A 16,430-nucleotide genomic window follows, 5' to 3' on the forward strand; every position below is an offset into this window, starting at 1 on the left:
AATGAGACAGCGTACACATACATTACCTGTAAGCCTATAATATGGGAGCATCTCGTAGAACAAAAAGAGCCTCTCAGCTTTGGTAGGCCTACAAAGGAAACATATAGAGTTTTAATTAGATTTTTTAATTATCAATACGCCTTCAATTGAAAAGCATCCAAACAGATAAACCCTGCGCCGGTTAAGTCGATGTGAATCATGTAAGGGAGATGTGAGTGGAGCCACGTGTCCAGACATTACGGTAACGAGCAATTTGGCCCCATTTCAGGTTGTGTACAATCACAGGCTGGGTTCAACGGGGTTAAACCCTAAAACTGAAATGTACTCACTGTTTTCACTGAGATAGATACATCACGGGCTATTCTAGATTTAGCCTGATTTGTGATTACAAATAGATGAAATAAAAACACCGTCCCTGTATACTAAATATGAAATCTTCAATAGACACAAAAAAGCTTTTCTACCTCCACACCCATACTTTCGTAATAATTCATGGCACATGACCTTTATACTGTAAAGTCGCATGCATTATGTGTAAAATATGGAGCACATTTTTAGATTGTCTCAGTGTAGAAGGGTAACACAACAATATATTTTACCATGTGTTGTCTTTAGAAGTCTTGAAATAGCCTATATATATTCTTTAAATCCTTTATAGAAGTTTATGATCCCTAATTGACTATTTATTAAAACATAAAATATTTTTATATAATATGTCATATTTGCTACAGTTAAGCATAATTTAATATCTATATTATTTTTAACATCCCTTTCACAATGCAGATATATACAGTAGGTAGGCTATATGGCCTTTTTACAAAAGGTTATTAGGTTTAAATAAAGATATTTGTCAGTTTTTTGCAGGTGTGTTTTGTTTATGTTTGTTTGTTAAAGCTACATTTTATTTTATTTAACCAGGAAAGCCTACAATATCTTTTTCAAGAGTGTCTTGGCCAAGATTGAACAGTAAATTGAAGAAAAAGACATGTGCTTATACAATTATGAATACAATTTCTAATACAATTGTGTAAAAGATGTCATTCTAAAAACAAACTAAATGTCACCATAAACAACAGACCACAAATATAAGTAAGACAATCAAAAACAATAACATAACTAACGTATCATCATTAAATCAAAGTATATATTTAGTCAGCTGAGCCTGTTTTTGTCTAATTGATGTGAAACGTGAGCAGCAAGTATGTATATGTTTTGACCATGTGTTGCAATACGAGGTGAGGGGGGCCGTCCTTTAGCAACCCTTATGCAAAACATAGGACATAGACCATTGGTTGTCATCAGCTACAGACACAGACATGTTTTGCAAGTCCACATCCACTCCACTACAGTGTCTCAGTATGTGGGACACCCTTTTTCCAACTTATTAACATGTAACAAAACAAAGCAGTGACATTTTTACAGTATGACCATTCATAAAATTATTTTTAGTTATGTGATCTGGTTTGAATGGTTAGCTTTTACTTTAAATTCAGTTTAGTTTTTAGATTTCTTTCCTAAGTCTTCGAAAATCTGATGTGCTCTTGCACCTATTTGTAGGGCTGCTATAAATAGGCCCCTGTTGGCAACACATGCATGTCTATGATAGGCAGTTACAGAGATTTTCTTCACAGACTCTGGCTCGAAAGCAACACTGACAACATCTCAATGGTAAGTTGGAAAATATACCTGGTTTTAGATGACCAAGAAACACCAGAATTATATCACTAACACATTTAAGTAAATAACACGTTTTAGGTTTGTGTTTGACCACTAACAGCCCTTCCACAACCCGACAGCTGATATCCTATTTATAACTTGCTCCAATGCAAAGTACTTTGCTTGGTGAGAAAGAACAAGCATTAAGTCTAAACTGTGTGTTTGTCTTTTATATGAGCAAATGACCCCTAAACTTTTTATTTATTTTTTCAACAGGTTCTGTTACCATTCTGAAGTGTTACTTATTTTCTTCTCCAGGGGCTTTTACATGGATAACACCGTTTAATTTGAGCCCTGAACTTTGACAAACTGTGGACGTGAACACGGAGTAGTTTCATACTGTGGGTGATACATTTACCTTTGGATTTGACATTTATTGTGAATTGCTTCAGTGGACGATGACTTCCAGGAGGCCAATGACTCGCTCTTACTCTGTCAATGGGAGGACAAGCAGCTTCAGTGAAGAGGAGGGCAGCTCTTCCAACGGCCGCACAGAAAGCCGCAATCCTTACCTCTCGAATGTTAGGCCTGAAAACAGGTAGACAGCCTCGTCTATAATCAATGTATAGAGGATGTTTCTTGTGAAGCAGATTTGTGTTTAAAAAAACTGATTTATATTGCATGGTGGTAAAGAAAAAGCCAGAAAGTCAGGTAGATTAAGTAAAAAACAATCACATAACATAATCTTTCTATATTTAAATGTATTTAGCTCGAGTAAATGATAAGTCAAATCACAGATTTTTACCATATTGATTACACACAAAATCACATTTAGCACATCAATCATGCATTTTTCTGTTTCCAATCTACAAACCATATGAACAAAAAAAGTGCTCCTTTTGTCAAAGAGGAGGGCAGTTATTAAACAAGTTCATGTAGGTGGGTTATATGTACACAGAACTGAATCATTGACATCCCTTTATTTGCCTCTCTGAATAGCTATTCAAGGTATTCTCACTACAGGCCAACGAGGTAATCCACACTTTTTAAACATTCCTCCCAACTAACATCTTAACCACAAAAACTGGTTTACACCGAGAATGAAACGTACACGTTTAAACTGTAAGTGTCCGGTTTTGTCAAGTGTTGCGTTCAGTTTTTAGTGATGAACATCGTTTTTCGTGTTGGATTGACAATTTTGTTTTGCTTGACATCTCACAAGTCTCTCGTCACTCTTTCGTCACTACCAGACATTCCCATTAACATCTTTCTTTATTAAGCAAGTTATTGGATTGAACTGCACAGAGGTGAAGATGTCACTAAAATGATACTTGTGTCTACGATTTGAAAACAAGAAATTGACACTCTAATGCATAGTGTTTGCTTTCAGGAGCACATTGTGCAGCGTCATGGCTCAGCTGACAGAGGATACACAGCCGTCCTTTGAGACCACCTTGAAATCAAAGGCAGTGTCGGAAAACTGTAATGTGAAGTTCAACTGTGTGGTGACAGGTAGGTCTGTCAATTTGCATGCCTCAGCTTGTTGTTTATTGGAGTAACTGAGACTTTTCAGATTGTGTGTAATGAAGAGACAGGATGTGACTAATCTGATAACAAAACAAGAATTTCACTTTGAAAGCACCAAATTAAATGCTTCATTCTTCCTGAACTGCTCCTTAGACACAATCGACCGTGTCATATTCAAGCTGACGTTTCAGGATGTTGTGTTTCTAACTGCAGGCAGATTGGATGGGTGGGCCCATCCAACAGTCACAGCTGTTCCAGCAGCTGACACATCACAAACATGATGCAACAGCCTCAAAACACATTCATGTCAAAACTTCTTACATTTTTTTTTTGTTTACTGTATAATTTCCCATATAAAATGATATTCAGTGCAAACTAAAGACTTTAGTATTTTCAAATATTCATAGATAGTACTTTGTGGCACTAGAGGTGTAATGTTTGTAACCCAGAGGCAATCCATTCATTATAATCTATCAATGTCTTTAGGTTACCCAGTTCCAGAACTTAAATGGTATAAAGATGATATAGAAATGGACCGGTATTGTGGACTTCCAAAATATGAAATTCATCGTAATGGAAAAACCCACACCCTCCATATTTACAAGTATGTAACACAACCTTGCAAGAATGGTAATCTATTACATCAAATTATTAGAAATGCAGCTTTTTGTTTTATGTTTGGAATTGTAACACAGTCAGTCAATTGTAATATGATTTAAATAGATGTTTCTGTTTTCAGCTGCACATTGGATGATGCAGCCATCTATCAGGTCTCAGCCAGTAACAGCAAAGGGATTGTCTCCTGTTCGGGAGTTTTGGAGGTTGGCACCATGAACGAGTTCAAGATCCACCAGAGGTTCTTTGCCAAGCTGAAGCAGAAAGCAGACAAGAAGAAGAAAGATCAGGAGGAGCAGACCAAGAAGGGGGATAAAGAAAACATTCAGAAAGAGAAACCGCAGTGTAGCCCAGAACGTCCTCAAAGGAAGCGACACATCCCACCACCAGAGGAGAGGCCAGCGGTCAAGGAGCCTGAGGCTGTGGAACAACTGGGAGCTGCTGCAGTACCTAATGGTATTAGCGCTGAAGTCAAGGAAACAGCCCCTGAGACATCCAAAGACCTGGAGAAGGAGATATCTCCAGCTGAGGAAACCATGGCCAAAAAGAAAATAAAGATCTTAAATGGTGTAGATTCTGGGGTTAGCAGCAGCGACAGCAGCAGTGGCAGAAGCCATATGATGGGAAATGGAGGGGAAAACTGTTATGATGGAGGAATTGGTTTGGCACAATTTCTGGCAGAGACTCTCCAGTCCCAGGCTGCTGAGGAGAAACAGAACACATCTCGAGGGGAGAAACCTAAAGAGATGGATATACCTATTGTAAGTGCCAGCAGAGAGAAAGAGAGAGAGCAAGAGGGGATGCGAGACGTGAAGGAAGAACAAGAAAAAGCACTTGAGGGAGAGTATGAGAGAGAGAAAAGGAGAAAAGAAGAATTGGCCATAGAGAGGGAGAAAGAAAGGGAAAGGCCGATGGAGATGTCGCATACAGTACCCAACATAAAACATGGTTCAGGAGTCAAACATCACAGCAAGGCTCATAAGGATCACGACCACCACAACATCCAGGCTTCCATCTCCTCTGTGCTCCATACAGTCAAAGACTTCTTCTTTGGTAAGAGCAGGAAGGACTCTCATGATCACATTGAGAACAAGGAGAGAGAGTTTGACCACTCGTCTGCCTCAACGCCGCCATCATTTCGGCTGCAACCAGAGCATAATCAAGTGTGCAAGCCTCTAACGGAGGACGTTGTGCCTATGGAAATAGATAAACCGAAGGAGCCTTCAGAAACTATTGATACAGAACAACAGTCAGTGTCACTGAAGCCACATGAACATAAGCATGAAGACAGACACACAGACCTGCCACCAGCTCATAAATTGCCACCTGAGAGCATAGAGGAGTCCACAGGGCAGCGAGCCAAGGCAGCCGATGCTGTGGAGAAAATACAGGTGTCTGTGGGGCCAGAGAGCAACGGTCCAGGTGAAGAAATGTCATTGTCTGGTCTTCAAGTTCTCACTGAGGTACGTACAGTGGTCTTGAAGGGCAGCTGGCTGCGACTTGAGAGTTATATATAGGCTGCGTTTGTGTGAAAAGATAATACAGCTACTTCAGGGTCAAAGCCTGTACTATGTCAACTATGACACAGTTTAGGATGTGAGCTGCTGCTGGTTGCAAATGTGGTAGATAAAAAGCCTACGACTAGATGTTATATTCATTGAACAGTGTGGGTCAGTTGGACTATACAACGGCTTTAAAGCATACGGATTAATATCAGTGGAGTGGTGGAGTGAGTCAGCCTGGCCATGTGAGGCTGTGGTTTTATACTGCATCTCTTTATTGCGTATCACTCAAGAGCGACAAGCCAAAGTAATTTTCTGATATTAACTGTACTTAACTATTAGAAGTAAAAGTAAAAGTAAAGAAAAACTTTGATAATGAACTTTATTGTGGCTTCCTTATAGCAAAGCATAATATTCAGGGTTTCCACACCTTCTTAAACATCAAATTCAAAGTCTGACATCAACAAAGAGAAAAACAGAAACAGAATTCTAAGTTTTTGTTCACTCCAACGTACAAAAACATTTCTTATAAGTAACGAATAACGAAGGCGCTGAGGGGAAATGTAGTGGAGTAAAAGTATACATTTTATTTAGGAAAAGTAGTGGAGTAAAAGTGAAAGTTTTCAATAATATAAATAACGACGTAAAGTACAGATACGTGAAAATTCTACTTAAGTACAGTAACTAAGTATTTGTACTTTGTTACATTACAACACTGGTGGGACAGCAGTGCGTCAGAGATCATGATGAAACCTGAATGTAAGAAGTGATTCTCACATTACAAACAGGGCTTTGCATGACAGGAGGCCGTGTGGTCTTGATGAGCAGGAGTAGAGCGGCAGGTCTCGGCATGAAAGGAGGGCCTCGTCACATTGGACACATTCCTCACTGCTCTTAAAATAAACCTCTTCCTCATCTAGAAAAGAGGGAGGTAGGCAGTACTGTCATCTCAGTGTTCCGCTTGGTAAATTGTTTCATGTCTGTCATGTGTGGGGAATCAGGACAATCATGCTATGATTAATGTGCTGTATACGACCTTACAGTGAGGAAGCTGATAGCGGAAAGGATTAATCGTTTTTGCTATATTCTGGGTTGGACTGCTTTAGTTCAGTTTTCATGTGACTGTGAGGCTCTTTGCCATTTAATATGGATTTGTTTCATGACTTTCTTTGACGTGATGAGGCTGGAACTCTTTTTTTATGTTGCAAATACGTGGCCATGTGTTTCCATCTAAAGCCATGCTTATGTCTTCTTCTCAAATATTAAACAAAGAGAAAATTTTAATTCTCAGATTTGACCTCAACCTCTTTTTTAAATAAGATGATTTTGTCTCTGTTGATGCCAGAGTGAAAACCAGTGGCCATATTAAATTGAAATCCACTAAAGTAATGATCAAACTGTACAAGCATGCACTTATTTTCAAAATCACTCTAATGTTTTAGTTATTAGAATGTGAATTCTACGGTGGCCCTGAAGTACAAATCACAACAGCAAATAGGAAAACACAACAGCAAATAGGAAAACACAACAGCAAATAGGAAAACACGACAGCAAATAGGAAAACACGACAGCAAATATGAAAACACGACAGCAAATATAAAAACACTTCAACAAATATGAAAACACAACGGCATTAACTTCTACCGGAAAAGGTAGGGCCTATCTAGTAGAGGATGGACCCTCCTGATTGGACAGACGGACTGTCTGTCTTTTAACAGGAAGGAGAGGTGAAAAACATAGAAAAGTGCCTACTTTTAACAGAGAGACAGTCCGTCTGTCCTTTCAGGAGGCTCCGTCCTCTGCTAGATAGGCCCTACCTTTTCCGATAGAATGCCGTTTTGTTTTCGTATTTGCTGTTGTGTTTTCATGTTTGCTGTCGTGTTTTCATGTTTGCTGTTGTGTTTTCATGTTTGCTGTCGTGTTTTCATATTTGCTGTAGTGTTTTCATATTTGCCGTTGTGTTTTCATATTTGCTGTTGTGCTTTCCTATTTGCTGTCATGTTTTCCTATTTGCCGTTGTGTTTTATGATTTGCTGTTGCGTTTTTCTATTTGCTGTTGTGATTTGCACTTCAGGGCCACCGAAGAATTCTCATTCTGCATGCTTAAGGAGGAAGTTGGGAAGAATTTGTTGAAAGTTCTGAAAGTTTATTTTTAAACTGTAATGTGAAGTTGGAAAAACCAACATTTCCTTGAAAGTTAAATATTTGTATGTAAATGTATTCTGAGTTTGTGAATTGTTTTGTTTTGTGAACTCTGCTTGAAGTGCACAAACACTATATTCACCTATAGTTTCCTTGTGCACAGTAACATGTTGAAAATGAAACTGAAGTCTATGTTTAAACGTTATCCACCTGCAGAGAGATTGTTTGTCCGTAATGTGGAACTACAACTGTACCTTTGCTATGGTGGTGGTTTAATGGGAAGCCTCGTGGATGTGTGGTTGGAGGATGTCAAACGATGTATCTGAACAGTATTTTCTCACATGGCTGTGACATCTATTTACACACCGAGGTGTAGCGATGACCACAGCTTCATTTTTAGACTGAATGTGATACCAGTTCTCTTCCATCGAAAGCAGCAACTTCTTTTTTTCTTAGTAGTCACTTCTGGCCAAACATGTTGTCACGAGTTGTCATGTGACTTTGTTAATCTTCTGCATTCATTTTAAGGGTGTGGACAGTAAAAACATGGGGCAGTGAGGGGAAAAACCCCAAAACACTTCTTTATGTAGCTTGAAGCTTTACCTATAAATCTTCTCTTTGGTACTTTGCACTCTCAAATTTAAGCTATTTGTTTTGTTTTTGTTCTTTCTTCACCAGCTTGATGATGACAACAGAATTATGCAAATCATATTATGGCTAGTCTTTTGTTGAGAGACAAGCATTCATTCATTCACTGTCCAGCAAGTTTTTTGTGTAAACAGCACTCATGTGGGAATTCCCCTGTCTGTGCTTTAACATAAGAGACAAAGCACACAAGCACTTTGAAACTCAGTTTAATTGCTTAAATCATAGACCTAAAAGTATAAAATGTATTCATGGCTTAATGCAGACAATTTTAAACCAAAATAGATAACGCCTGTTTGTTCAAAAATCCCAAAAATGAATTGGACCCTTGCACGTGTAAACCATAGACTATAAAGAGGTGTAAACACTTGGTTTCAGCTACCTTACATGTGAGATGTGTTATAGAAGTTACTGAATGAGGCTGACAGGTGATAAAAAAACAAAAAAAACAATTATAACCTGATGTACTGTAGTTGTACCACAGTGCTTTTCCTCTCTGTTGGGAAATAACACTGCATTCCAATATCATGCTTGTCAGAATCTGTCACTGTTCATGATTCTGTTAATTTATGGAAGAAAAACATGTCTCAGTCTAAAAGCGTTGCAGCGTCAAAGGTCACTGCAGTAACTTTGCTTCGGACTCCTCAACATGACACTAAATGTTTTTTTTCCTAGTACGTTGTGAGGCCTTTTTGCCACTAACAAATCAGACTCTTAAAATATGTATTTTGTTTTGCATAATAAGTTAAACAAGCAGTGTAAGGCATGTGTGTTTAATGGAGTTCCTTGTGAAAGACAAACACTGCTGCAAATACACTGAAGTACTAAAATGCTTTATTTGTTTATTTTCCATCAGGCTGAAGAGGACGACTCTCAGATAGCATCAGTTATCAAAGAGGTTCCCATACACCAGCAAGATTGCCTCGTAGTTTCACCACAGTCTAATCACCAGGCTGCAAGAGATGAATCTTTACTCAGGGAAGAAATATCTGTCCTGCTACAGACCCACGGCTCTTATGAAGAGGAATGTTCCCCCACAGCCACCCTCACTTGTTTGGAAGAATGCCGGACTTCCCCTCACAATCTTATCTTAGCGTCAAACAGCCACAGCCTTGGAGAAGCACCCACTGAAACTTTACGAGAAGAGAAGATGAATGTTGATAATATGGACAAAGAGGAGGGCCATTCTTCCAATAAGATATGTGAGAAAGCTGAAGTGAAATCAAAGAAACAGCCGTGCTCAGATATAAACAGATCTGAGATTACTGAATTAACAAGTTCACTGGAAGAAAGAATAGAGCCATGTCAATCTAAAACACCAGATCAGGTGCTTTTGCTTCTGCCTGCTGTGGCAACATACAGTGTAGAGAGAGATCATGTAAACGAACAGACTGAATGTACTTCACTGATTCAGGAAATGAATGTAGGATTTCCGCCCACTGCAGTGGTGGAGAGTTTAGAGAAGGGTGACCTAAAAATACAGCAAGAATGCACTCCTTCTACAGTAGAGGAAAGCCCTGAGGTCCACAATGTTAGTTCAAAAACAGGTTTTAGAAGCAGTGAAGAGGAAAGCAAATTGAAAGAGGTATTGATTTCTGCTTTAGATTTAGAAGTTAACTCTTGTGACAATCTAAAAACACAGGTCATTTTAGAAGGTGAGAGCAGTGAAGCAAAAAATGAGAGTTTACAGTTTGAGGTGGAGACAGAACAGAGAAATCCAGTAAAAGTAGAGGAGTTAGATGAATCGAAGACCCTCTCAGTAACACAAAACAAGAAAGGTAATGCCTATGTTTTGGATGAACACAGTAATGTTGCACATCAAGACAACAGTGAGAGACAGCACTGTTGGCCCTCAGCAAATATCCCACAAATCCAAATATCTACAATTGAAGACACCCCAGATATTAAACCAACCGTTGCAGGCGTAAACCCAAATGAACATTTTATAATCCCAAAAATTGAAATAATGGAGCCTGAGTTCAAAGAGTGCACTCTCCCTCTAACTAGTTTGGCACTAAACAAGCAAGAATCAGGGCCTGCTACTTTGCAACAACATGATGCAACTCATGTGTCTGAGGTAATAATCCAAGAGCAGGGTGTGACTGATTCTCCACGCTTGCAGAATGATAACAACCTCTTACCTACAGAGAAAGTAAAGGAAGTTACGCAATTAGATGACGAGACAAAAATGATCCAGCGGGAGCCGCCACGCATGAAAAGCAGTGAACAGCTCCCTCAGATGGACTATGCATCAATTCCTGTTATAAATGTTTCATGCACTGATGACAAGGAGGATGATGTATTCATAAACACCCATATTTCAGATACACAGCAGCCTTTTGAAACTCCATCAGTGTCTTTATTTGCAGTGCCACCGATCTCTGTCACTTGTCATGAAAGTGATTCTGTACCCAGTCTGCCCACTCACAGTGAGTTGACAGAAACAGAAACTTCAGCTGCCACACAGAGAGGAAAAAAGCATGATGCTGACAACACTATGCCTGGAGAAACTCAAAGTAGAAAACAGAACCTAGAAGAAATGGCAGAAAAGAGTATAAATGAAAAAAATCCTGCTTTGTTATTTGAAGCTCTAATAACAAAGGTTGGTGACATTGTTCCATCATTAAGTAAAACAACAGATGACAGCATTGTCCCTGAAGTCTTGAAGACAAAATCTCTTAAAGAGGCCAAGATAGAGAATTCTGTTTCTGTTGAGGACCTCCAAAGAGACAGATCATCTGTTGAGAGACTCTGCGCTAAACCCCCGGCCCATCCATCACTGAGTCCAGCCAGTCTCCGCAAATTCATGTCCAAAGCTGCCGCAGACTCAGACGTAATCGCTGTGGGTGACCGTCAGAATGACAAAGCAGACGAAACTCTGAGTGGAAACTCAACACCAACATCATCCCTTTCCTGTGAGAGCAGTCCCCGTCTGAAGCGCAGAGACAGTCTGTCGCTGATACGCTCTGCCACACCTGAGGAGTTGGCCTCTGGAGCTCGTCGCAAAATCTTCATCCCAAAAACTAAAGAAGATGGAGAGGGAGCAGTGGTTGGTGCGCTAGATACTCAAGGCAAGAAGGAGACCCCCTACATGTCACCCAGCCAGGCTCGCAGAGCAGCATTACTACAAGCCCCCACGGGACAAAGTACCCCACCAATGGAGAGGCGTTCTCCGCTGCTAAGCCGCAGAAAGGCCACCTTGGAGGTTCCAAAAGTCGCAGATGAGACTCCCACAGACGAGCCAGTCAGCAGCAAACAAGAGGAGAAACCAGCTGAAAAGAAGTTAAACCCTTTGAAAGGTAAAGAATAGAAAAATATAAAGATTATGTTGTGGGAACAAGTTCTGCATGTTTTCCAATAAGAGCAGTGTCAACTTGTTTGCACAATTTGATATTTACAAAATAACTTACAGTTCTTATCATTTTACTTACCTATATTAATATAAACCGGAACATGTATGTACAATATGGCTAAATACTCAGGCTCTGGAGAATCACATGTGATACGCTGTTAAATGTCAGTGTAACATGTTTGACTTTTTCATGTAGTTTTCCCAAAAACTAAAGAAGATGGAGAGGGAGCAGTGGTTGGTGCGCTAGATACTCAAGGCAAGAAGGAGACCCCCTACATGTCACCCAGCCAGGCTCGCAGAGCAGCATTACTACAAGCCCCCACGGGACAAAGTACCCCACCAATGGAGAGGCGTTCTCCGCTGCTAAGCCGCAGAAAGGCCACCTTGGAGGTTCCAAAAGTCGCAGATGAGACTCCCACAGACGAGCCTGTCAGCACCAAACAAGAGGAGAAACCAGCTGAAAAGAAGCTAAACCCTTTGAAAGGTAAAGAATAGAAAGATATAAAGATTTTATACAAAGAACAAGTTCTGCATATTTTCCAATAAGAGCAGTGTCAACTTGTTTGCACAATAATAACCAGAACATGTGGAGAATCACAAGTGATAAGCTGTTAAATGGCAGTGTAACATGTTTGACTTTTTCGTGTAGTTTTCACAAAATATCAGACTACCATAATTACAAATGGTTCTGTGAAATTCTTAGTTTGTCAACACATGAGTGTGATAAGTACACCAGTGCCTGAGGAAGTGGAAACGTTAGAAAGTCTCTCCACTCTCCAGTACAGTATATATTTACCTTGGGCGCCTTGTTTGACACCCCCACCCCACCCCCATCCTATGCACCACCAGCTCCACAGGTCATCCGTAAGATCAGGGGAGAGCCGTTCCCAGATGCTTCCGGACACCTGAAGCTGTGGTGCCAGTTCTTCAACGTGCTCAGTGACTCCACCATTAATTGGTACAAAGATGAGGAGAAAATACTAGAGGTGAAGAGAAGGTAAATCCCCTTCTTGTCTAACAACGTCAACACTACTCTCACTACCTGTATCAAAAATCAACAGCTTTGTCACATGGTGTTCAACTTGTTGTATTGCTTGTCACCTTTTTCCCCGCTGCTATTGTTTTGAGGATTTCCAGCTGACATGACTGGTAAAAATGGACAGGTTCCAAATCTGAAACAATAATGCTACAAGGATGAACAGGATTTATTTGGGCCTCAGAGTGCATCCCATGGCCTTCTGTCATTCTCATATTCTCACTGCAGAGACGTCCAGCTCATGTGACTGTGAGACCCACAGCTGTGACACAGAGAGGTGAATCTCTGGCTAGACACAGAAACTGCAACCTGACACATTATTTTTCCCATCTCCAGGGGGCATTAAAAGTCTATATATGTGCCATTGGCTGCTGTGTCAGCACAATGCTGCCACACAGCGTGGCCATCTGTCTTACAGTGACACCTTGTGGATTGTTGTTGAATCTTTTACGTTAGGTACAACTCAACTTGATTGTGTTCAATGATTATGTGCTTTTCCATTTTCTTGCCCTCAAGTGGAGGAGATGAAAGCCAAGTAGCACTGGCTGTGGTTCTAGCATCCAGCTATGACTGTGGAGTATATGGCTGTTCGATCAATAATGAATATGGGACTGACACCACTGACTTCCTGCTCAGCGTAGACGGTAAGATACAGTATGCCTGGAAAAATCAAGTGTGAAATCTAAACTTTTTTATATATAAATAACAATCTTATGAGATCTTTCTGTTTTCTATTTTACAGTTCTGTCTGAGATATTACTAAAAGATGATTTGGAAGGTACATTTTTCAGTTAGCTATGTAACTTATCAGCCTTTTTTATGATCGATTTTCTGTAAATTATTGCTCATTGTAAATATGTGTTTCTGTTTTTCTTTAGTTGGAGAGGAGATCGAGATGACCCCGCTGCTGTTCAGTAAAGGCCTGGCCGACTGTGGCAGCTGGGGTGAAAAGTACTTTGGCCGCATCATGACCGAGACGGTGCACCTTGGGGAGGGCTGCGCTCACAAAGCCAGCAGAGTGAAGGTCATTTACGGCCTGGATCCCGTCTTTGAGTCTGGAAGCGCCTGCATCATCAAAGTTCAAAGCCCCATCGCCTACGGGACCACGCAGGAGAGCAACCTCACAGAGAGAAATCTACAGATAACTAAGCAAGTGAGTGGTGGATTTATTGTCTAAGAATCTTTGGTAAATTGCTCCCAATAAATCCCTAGTGATTACAATTTCAGTATTGATCTGCTTTATTAAATTATTTGTGTTGCCAGGAATGCAAAGTCCAAAACATGATTCGAGAATACTGTAAAATCTTTTCGGCTGAAGCAAGAGTTATTGAGAGCTTTGGCTTTTCACTAGAGTAAGTACCATGCTTATTATACAGTATCTGATAATTGATTTCTTTTAAAATGTAAAACCCTGCTTTTGATCAACCGACTAATGGTTTGTGTTGCCCACAGAGTGATACCTCAGTATCTGATGTACCGGCCTGCGAACTCTGTGCCATATGCTACAGTGGAGGCTGATCTTAAGGGTGTCTTCTTTAAGTACTGTATGATGGATCCTAAAGGCAGGCTGATTACACGAACCATGTCGGAGGTGGAGCAGAAATGCAGCACCTTCCAGCATTGGATCCATCAGTGGACACATGGCAATTTGCTGGTCACTCGTCTGGAGGGTAAGACACACATACAAGTTAATAACGAGTGCAATCATTCGTCTATTTGTAGGAATGATAATATTAATAATCTGCTGTGATTTATTTTTGCAGGTGTTGAAACAAAGATTACAAATGTTAGAGTTGTGACCAAGTCAAAAGGGTTTGTATCTAAACCAGGACATGCAAATGTTATTGTTGTTGTTTTCTATCAGAATAGCTGGAATAAAAATGTATTCCCTGTATTCCAGATACCAAGGACTAACAGAACATGGCTCTCCTGAAGTGTTCGAACAGTTTCTGACACACCATCAGTGCAACTACTACTGTGGACTTCTTGGCCTGCGCTCACTTAAGACTATGGATAGTCTGCAGCAACCCACCAAGATGAAGGGCTCCAAGAGCCCCCTGCTCAACCGCAAGTTGGGCTCAAACAGCCCACAGCTGCAGCGGAAAGGACACAGCCCTCAGGTGTCTAGAAAGGCTTCTTCTAGCCCAAAGGTGACTAGAAAAGTTCAGGAGACAGAGGACAATAAATCAGGTGCCAAACCCAAGCCTGCAGAAATTGTTGATGTTCTTGAAATGAGGTAGGAAGAAGCACCTCAGCTGTGTCAAGCACAATTTTATTGCTTTTAATGGTTTAGTATTACCTGTTTCTTTCCAGTTACCAAAACCAGCAAGGACTTGAAGAGCGAGATTTTAAGAAAAGGAATAGTTTGTTGACCTGACTTGTCATAAAGAATTACTGTGAACTTCTCAGTCGCCATTACAGTTACAGTAGGAGACATCCATCCTCCAGCTACTGCTTGAAAGGCTTATATTAAATGCCAAACAGCAAAGCATGTGTTTTTAACTTTAACAGAACTGAAAAGTAAAAAGTAAAAGTAAAAAAAAGAGTAAAACTGGGTCACACAGAGTTGACATAACATTATTAAATAGTTTGAAACACTTGCCTCAGAGTCTTACAGTATCAGCTCTATGAGTGGACAAACAACTCTAAGAGCAGTTGTGCTTGAAACGTCACCTATAGGTGCAATAAATAAGTGGATATTGGAGCACTGCAGTGTGCGAGCTATTTATTTCTGTACTACTGGACAAACAACTTTCTAAGCAATACGTCAACTCAAAATCATCATCACTGAAAAATCAACTGTACTTTACACTGTTAAATGTGCAGTGACGTTTTGCTCTTTCCTTATGAAGAGATGTCAACATTTTCATGGTTTGATTTCAAGAGTTATGGAGAATAAAACCACAGGCGCAGAGGGGGTTGATGAAATGTGTCCATATTAAACACTGCACGTTCATCTGTGATGTACAGTATGTGTGTAGGACATCATTTTAGAGAGGTTATGTATGGCTTGCATTAGAACTACCAATGCAGCATTACAGGAATTACAGAACCATTTTTAGGTCAAAGATGTTTGTGTGTTTATGGTTACTAGTTTTTGAGTACTTTGTATCTGTAATCAGTCCTCTCCTAGTATTTCAAAATTATGCTGGTGAATGCAAAGCACTGAGCAGTAAGGGGCTTACCAGTAAAGTCTTTAACTATGGTATGCTTATGCTCATTGACATGCAAACACACAAACGATGAGGAAAGCTGATGAATGAGTACCACACAGCAATTTGGATCTGACCTATGGACTCTGGGTCGAATAAAAGCACACTGAACAAAATAACCAAAAGAGCAGACTCAGGACTTTCAGAAGCCTAAGTAAGGCTCCCTGAATCTGTAAAGTTGTCTGTCCCCTGTGCTGAACAAGAGAGCTGTGAGTTTTGCTTGTGTACAGTTGGTCAGCAGAATAACAATCAGAATAAAAAGTATTCAGTTATCTCATTAGTTTCAACAGGTATTCATTATTAAATTCCAACAGGAGTCGTTTGTCTTTTACAAATATTAAATAACTGGCAAGACATCTTTAGAAATTCCTTTAATAGATTATTGGTTAATGATCAATGAGAGTCTTCAAAGTCCTCTGCTCTTAAACTTCAGCTGTCGTTACTTTACATCACTGTAATTGCATGATTGTTTATGATAGAAAAATTAAAAAAAGAGGTTGAAATGAGGTTGAAATATTGACAAAGGAGCGTATGGTTGTGTGGTGTCATGCCAACAAACTGTATTGTGTTTATGTGTGCATTAAGTGTGAAGAAAAATTGAGTGACTGAGTGAGTGAGTGAAAGAATAAATGTGTGTTTTACAATGTGTGCTTTGTTATGTCACATCATGTCAGCAAATGTTTTTTGTAAATAAATATGTAAAACATGTGTGTCCAGCATAGATTACATTTTCATAGGTTTTA

The 16,430-nt window shown here is 39.9% G+C and overlaps 1 protein-coding gene across 1 annotated transcript; it reads left to right on the plus strand.

The window, feature by feature from the left end:
* The first annotated feature begins 2,002 nt into the window (after positions 1-2,002).
* Positions 2,003-16,333, plus strand: alpk3a (alpha-kinase 3a). The gene is made up of 14 exons (XM_078256949.1): positions 2,003-2,254; positions 3,047-3,168; positions 3,670-3,787; positions 3,923-5,261; positions 8,944-11,386; positions 11,636-11,923; positions 12,289-12,436; positions 12,992-13,119; positions 13,218-13,253; positions 13,354-13,628; positions 13,739-13,827; positions 13,928-14,145; positions 14,239-14,287; positions 14,376-16,333. The coding sequence occupies exons 1-14, from the start codon at positions 2,115-2,117 to the stop codon at positions 14,713-14,715; spliced, it is 5,733 nt and encodes a 1,910-aa protein (XP_078113075.1). The 5' UTR covers positions 2,003-2,114; the 3' UTR covers positions 14,716-16,333.
* The last annotated feature ends 97 nt before the right edge of the window (positions 16,334-16,430 follow it).

This window comes from Sander vitreus, chromosome 8 (assembly GCF_031162955.1).
Source record: "Sander vitreus isolate 19-12246 chromosome 8, sanVit1, whole genome shotgun sequence".
NCBI classification, from domain to species: domain Eukaryota; kingdom Metazoa; phylum Chordata; class Actinopteri; order Perciformes; family Percidae; genus Sander; species Sander vitreus.